Source organism: Leuresthes tenuis, unplaced genomic scaffold (assembly GCF_036924035.1).
Source record: "Leuresthes tenuis unplaced genomic scaffold, fLeuTen1.0.hap1 SCAF_2, whole genome shotgun sequence".
NCBI classification, from domain to species: Eukaryota; Metazoa; Chordata; class Actinopteri; order Atheriniformes; family Atherinopsidae; genus Leuresthes; species Leuresthes tenuis.
Window position 1 is genome coordinate 14,597,584 of NW_027325356.1, and position 6,294 is coordinate 14,603,877.

The 6,294-nt window shown below is 41.3% G+C and overlaps 1 protein-coding gene across 1 annotated transcript; it reads right to left on the bottom strand.

Annotated features, from left to right (window-relative positions):
• Positions 1–999: 999 nt before the first annotated feature.
• On the bottom strand, positions 1,000–5,545 carry styx (serine/threonine/tyrosine interacting protein). The gene is made up of 11 exons (XM_072380308.1): positions 5,330–5,545; positions 4,980–5,012; positions 4,591–4,644; positions 4,398–4,495; positions 4,244–4,304; positions 4,107–4,143; positions 3,969–4,008; positions 3,110–3,160; positions 2,827–2,899; positions 2,072–2,165; positions 1,000–1,593 (listed from the first exon to the last, which is right to left on the bottom strand). The coding sequence occupies exons 1-11, from the start codon at positions 5,387–5,389 to the stop codon at positions 1,520–1,522; spliced, it is 675 nt and encodes a 224-aa protein (XP_072236409.1). The 5' UTR covers positions 5,390–5,545; the 3' UTR covers positions 1,000–1,519.
• Between the last annotated feature and the right edge of the window lie 749 nt (positions 5,546–6,294).

Genomic DNA, 6,294 nt, shown 5'->3' on the forward strand with positions numbered 1-6,294 from the left:
AACGCTGTTTTTTTTCTTCTTCTTTTGTTTTTAAAAACTCATTCGACAAGTTGCGCTTTTATCTGGGACTTCTCTAATCTGTCTGCTCAGTACAAAGTGCTCTCTTTGTATTTCTCGGTTATGTTGCTGGATAAATCATTTTTTGAAAGGTAGCAGTTACATTTAGCTAAGGCTTATAAAGTTTTGTATTTGGTCAACTGCTGGAATTAGAAAATCCAAACATTTTGTAACAGGAGATTTTTGTAAATTCATTTCTTATTTAAGCCTTTCTAGTTTTGTTTTTGTAATCAAGCTTTTCGGGGAGAGCGAGGAATCATATTTAATGTAACTTATTTTCAAAAGTTAATCTAATAAAACACATGATCTACAGCTTTTCTCGTTGTTCGACTGAAAATGTGCCTGAAATCTGGTGTTTTGACTAAGAAGTAGCTTGAGATAAGAGGTTTATTTGTACTCGGCCTCAGGGTAGACTTAACATCCTGATGAATGGAACATTTTTTCATGAGACCAACTTGCCCTAAAGGAAGCAACGTGTGACTTCTGCAATGCTGAAGGTTATAGAAGAACCAACTAAATCTACCAGTTCCAAAGTCTGCTAGTTTTCAAATCTAATTCACTCATATGTTTCATCGACATACGATTACAGCGAACCAATGTGAACGCCACCTGTTGATTGTTAAACACAAAAACATTTGTAAAATATCTACTATTTACAGTAGCTTTCACAAGACCATAAGGCAGCAGTCTGCCTGATGATCGCATCCCCCCAGCATGTTGCAGCCACCACCAGGTAGCGATCAGGTGAAAGCGTTAAGCCGCTTCATGGCAAAGAAAGGACACCACTTTTCATAACATATTTTCTACAATTAAAAGATTTTGCTTCATCAATTTGTACAATTTTGTGTAGGTCCATTTCAGGATGGAACAAAATAAAAAAAATAAAAATGAAAATGACTACAATTTAGAAATGCAACACAACATAAATGATTAAGACAGCTGAATGGTACTCAGGACTTATCTTTATTAAGCAGAGTTGTTATTTTTTTCCCCATTTCTGACTGCCCCACATTAAGCCTGATGTTAGTTCATGATCCCATTACTCCCAAAATAAAGGCTATCAATCTTCTTGATGTCTTCACCTGGGCGACGTTCTGGCTACGTTCCCTTTTGCCAACGTCCGTCCCCCTTTCTGGTCATCTACACTAATTCAAGTATTGAAAGTGCATTATTGCAATACTGTCCCGCTGCAATAGCAAAATGCTTTAAATACTATAAAACGGCAAAAAATGTCCCATCAGTGCATACAGCGCAAGGAAAAACAAAACAAACAAACAAAAAAAAAAAAAAAAGTTATCAAATTTGCCCTAAGTCCATCAGTACTTCATGTCTCAGACATGAGTGGTCGCCCCCTCCCGCTCGTGTCCTCCCCCGTTAGAAAAAGTTCAGATATTTACATTTTTAATCCCATTAAAAATGTAAAAAGAGAGTGCACTTTGCCACGCAGATTAATCAGCAAAGCTCATCCATTCTGTGCTGCTGTGACCTGCATTGCTCCAAAGTCTTCATCTTCCTCCAAGCTGCGCTTGCGGCTCCCTGCAAACGAAATGTGGAGGTTTTTAAAAACAAACAAAAAGAATACTCAGAAAACAGGTTCAAACTGAAATCTACCATCTCAAGAAAGAAAAGGAGTTCTCATTGCTGTGAAATTTCTGGAAACAGCATTTCAAACTCTTGAATATGATTATCAAAAAACTGAAGGCACCCTCAGAGCACTAAACACTTCGAAGTCTGCGCTCGGTTAAGTCATCCGGGGTCAAAGGGAGGTTACGCAAGCTTAAAAAGCGTCTGAATATCACTGGAAATAATGAAATTACAAATGTGTGACTGAAAAGGGACAAGTTCAGTGCCAAAGTGGCGTGATGCCAGACAACTCTGTTCTGAATGTTCCACATTGTGTCGGATTTTCCTCTCACTCCTACTGAGAAGCAGCCTTGCACAAAAATATTCCACCTGCACTGGTCCAACTCTACAAAGACATGAGGGACAGGTATGAATGCATCGTTGTACAAACCTGGCATTCCAGCCTGCAGAGAGAACGACCTGCCCAACTGCATCGGTGACATCATCTTAATCGTCAATTTGGCAAGATAAATTGCTTCATATTCCTGGGGAAACAAAGTACATCCCCGCCCAGACAAAGCTCATTACATTAGATCGACCACAGCATGACATCACCGTCTGATCATTTGGCTCACCAGTTCGCAAGGGGCCGAGCTTTTGGTTTTACTTAGTCACCCTACAATGATAGTCCACAGCAGTACATGACTCGCTCTGCACTAAACGAGTAAATCGTCTCTGTAACCAAGCTTGACGCGACTCAAAAGACTCGCCGTTTACAGGGACTGTGGTTTTCTAAAGCCGTTTCTTTTCCAGACATTTTCCGCCGGGGGCTACACGAGGGAACACAAACGAAGGCAAAAATCACGCCAGGACTTTTTTTTTTTTTTTAAATCTTCCCACAGTCTGAAACAGCCAGCCCTGTGATTAAAAACTGCAACGTATGACAGAGTGAGATCTCGTGTAAATGCAATAGCCAATTTCTGAAAAACCTTTTTGCCAGATGAGCATACATGCTGCTGGCGGTTGCCGCCTTATAATGCTCCAGAGCATTTCCAGGCGTCAGACTTTAAAGTCAAGGACGTTGAGAACGTGTAGAATGCAGCCACACAGTGTTGCTTCAGCAGTACTGGATCACTCGCTGATTGGATTGTCACAGTTCAAGCGTTTAGTAACCCTAAGCACTTCTTTTCTAAAGCCACATCGTACCTGTAGTTGATGAACGAAGCCGACGTTGGGGTTGATGCAAAACCTCCTCTCCTGGACATGGCTGAATGCATCCCTGCACACAGTTGCAAACACAGCCTCTGAAACTACTGACGAACCACAGCAAAACACAACATTTGCTTTGTATTGCCCAAAAAAGTAGACCCGTGCCGTCTGCTGCAGCACGGCAGTCCCACAGTGGTGAAAGGAAATGAAAAACGCGTCAAAGAATGGACGCGTCATGCATTAATCATTTCAAATGAAAAAGAGAACATGAATTATTCACCTGTATTTCATCCCAAATGTTTCCATAAGATATGCAATCACTAAGGCAGCGCTGAAAGCACAAAAGAATTAGACACAGCAGACAAACCAGGTGACCGAGGAGTGCATCGACGCAACGTGGCCCTTTTATCGAACAGCTCAGCTGTCGGATTCTGTTTGCAGTTTGTTTTACGCCATCGTGGTCACGTGAGCGGACCAGAAGCTTCATCATTTAACTGGCACAGAAATGGGCGTTTGAGAAATTTACAAAGCATGAAAAGAAGTTACTGGTAAAGGCATGAGAAACTAGAGGCAGTCAGGTGGAATTCTCAGTCTCCGCCAATCAGATCTTGAAGACAAATCATCTTTTCATGCAAATGCTTAATCCAATAAGCACATCATCATCATCAATGGTCAAAATAATCCAATAAATCCAGAGTAAAAGGCTTCCAAAACTCTGCCAACGATACAAAAATCAAGCCCCATTACTCTTTCCAGACTCCTGACTCATTCATGCAGTTTGTTAAATACATATTACACATTTATATATAAGCAATAAAAACATAAATAGCTTAAAGAAAGAAAAAAGTAAGTTCATCCATGAATGCACCCATACCAACAGAGTTCAACCTCACTCTTCTGCTCTTTGGGAGGTCTCTCACATTATTGTCTCTAAGTAGCCACTCTTAGGATTAAGCTCTCAAACAGTACCTTTACGCTCCATTTAGGAAGAAGCCCTTAATGATAAAAATAAACAGACTAAGGGTCTCATTAACACAGAATTTCTAAAGCATCCTGCATCCTAGCTTTTAAGTTTTGTGGCTCGAGAGGAAGTAATAATCTGAAATGCTGCAACATCAGAAACCACAAACAGGACTCACCTTCTCGATATCCCTGCATTTCCATGAACCAGTACCTTTCCTAAAGGAGCGAGACAAAAAAAGGCGTTTAGGTCCTCAGCATTAGTAGCATCGACAATATTGATAAGGTGGATAAATGGAAACGGCATGCATCCTTACCTTCTGTTGCTAAGCAGCTATCGATAAATTCTTTAGTCTGTAAGGAGATGAAATGTAGCGCATCGAGTTTAATGACGACACCAACACAATGTCAACACAGAAAAATCTAAGAAAAAAAGCTTGATTTTGGAACATACCATAGGAAAAAAGCGGATTATATTTTCCACTGGATTGTCAGCAATGTCTAACACAAGATATCTGCAAGATAGAACTGCCAAAGATAAGACTTACAGCTTTTCAAACACACACACAAAAAAAAAAAAACAGATCACATGAGCTGCACATCCTTACCTAAATGTATGAGGAAAGTTGGGTTTGATGAAATTGGCTTCGATGTCTTGGCGGACACACACAACATGCGTTATGCCGTGTCTCTCAAGAATTGGCAGCTGGATAAAGCGAAAGAAGACAAATGAGCCCTAAGCGTTTCTTTTAGCTGTGTCTCTATGGTCAAGCACCAGTGGATGACTCCTGGCAGAATTACCTTGCTTTTCATTGCAGCAGAGTAGGGACCTAAAAACAGCCCTGGTAAAATTTCCTGAAGAGAAAGATACAGCAGCAAAACATCAACAGACCAATCGGCATTTCATCATCACCCACAGAGGCTTTCCAGTTCAATGTCATCTGTTTGGCTTGATGGAGATCTACAAAGGTACCTATTCACAAAATATGAGGCCTTAAAACACTCGATTACATGATGATCTCCCATGTAGAGTAAAATTCTGTCTGTTAATACTAATTCAACATTTGCGGGCTTCAATAAACAACTGAAAAGCACCGTTTAGTCAACTTAAGCTTTGACATGCAGTGAGGCAAAACTATGGGCGTGAGTTCAAACAATTATGCTTCCAACTACAGACTCGTCTTACATACCTGCATTTCTCGTCTCATTGGATAAGCCCAATCCTGGAATAAGAGAATTTCAACGGGGTTAGAGACTGTTGTGTCTGAGGAGAAGCGAATACAAGTGTACTTTGTGTGCATACGTGGCTAATGCTAGGAGGCTTCTCGGTCCGGCTCAGTAAAGAGAAACACGAGTTGTGGCTCATCTACAGACGTACAAACGTCTCGCATGTCATTATAAGTGTGTTATGCCCACACCATTTCACACCAAGTGCCCCCGCTGAGTGCGTGTTTTCGCTGCCGGACAATACGGCGGCAGAGGAGGTTAGCTCAGATTAGCTGGTCATAGTGGACATGTCGGTAGACAGTGCTGCTCTCACCAGAAGCTCCTCCTTGGTTACGGGCAGAGACGGAAACTGAAGTTTGTTTTCTTCGTCCATTCTTCTGTCTGTTCGGGCACCACCGGCGCGGCGTCACGCGCGGTTACGATGGTTTTTCACGGTGGGGTTAGCTGAACAATCTGTGCGATTTGTTTTGAGGCTCCACATGCATGTCCGCCATGCTGTCCCCTGACATGTGTATCACGTGACCTCGCTGCCAACGGTAAATAGGCGTGAGGAGGGGAAAGGAGCGCGATGGCGGCGTCTCGCGGCCACAGCAGTCAATACAACCTATAACACAGACACAGAAACAAGATTATGGGTTCACACAATAGTCACAAATGACCCCTTATATTATTTCCAAAGCCATTTCCTTGACCGGCTTCCTGGGATAATAAGTAGGTTAAGGAATTATGGCGTCTGCTTTAGTTTGTTTAGTTTTTTCCTATTTCCTAAACTGTTTCCCTTTGTTGGACTCAAGTTAATCATAGATTTGTTAAGAAAAATAATAATTGATGTAACAATTTATAATGTGTGCTTAAATGGCTGACCAGGTAATCCCATTTGACACGCAACTGTTGGACTTTTTTTTTTTTTTTGCCACTAACAAACTAGTCTTGGCATTGCTGAAAAAACACCTCTTCAACCGATGGGAACACCAGTGAATATCTGTCTCTTCTTCTCAGTGTTTAATGAACCACTGGCTCTGTTTGTCCCCCATTGCAGTTGATTTAGTAAATAATTTGTTAATTTTCTAGCCAACTGAGCATGTTGAATCTGGTTTGGAACCGTCAGTGAGAGAGATTACTTTGATGGGCTTGTTAGTTGATGTCGGATATCAACTAACAATAATTGGACTTTGTACAAACTCTGCTACACTAATCAAGTTTAGTCACAGTCTTCCAGTATGAAAAGCAACTGATCTCTGCCCTGTAAAGTTGTGTTCTCTTGTGCAGGAAAGATTG

What these genes read in the sequence shown, in the direction of transcription:
- styx (XM_072380308.1), bottom strand. Translation starts at nt 5,389, where the DNA reads ATGGACGAAGAAAACAAACTTCAGTTTCCGTCTCTGCCCGTAACCAAG. An exon ending in TAACCAAGGAGGAGCTTCTG is followed by an intron (nt 5,013 to 5,329) that starts GTGAGAGCAGCA and finishes CTCTTATTCCAG; the next exon opens with GATTGGGCTTATCCAATGAG. An exon ending in GCTTCGTTCATCAACTACAG is followed by an intron (nt 2,166 to 2,826) that starts GTACGATGTGGC and finishes TTGTTTCCCCAG; the next exon opens with GAATATGAAGCAATTTATCT.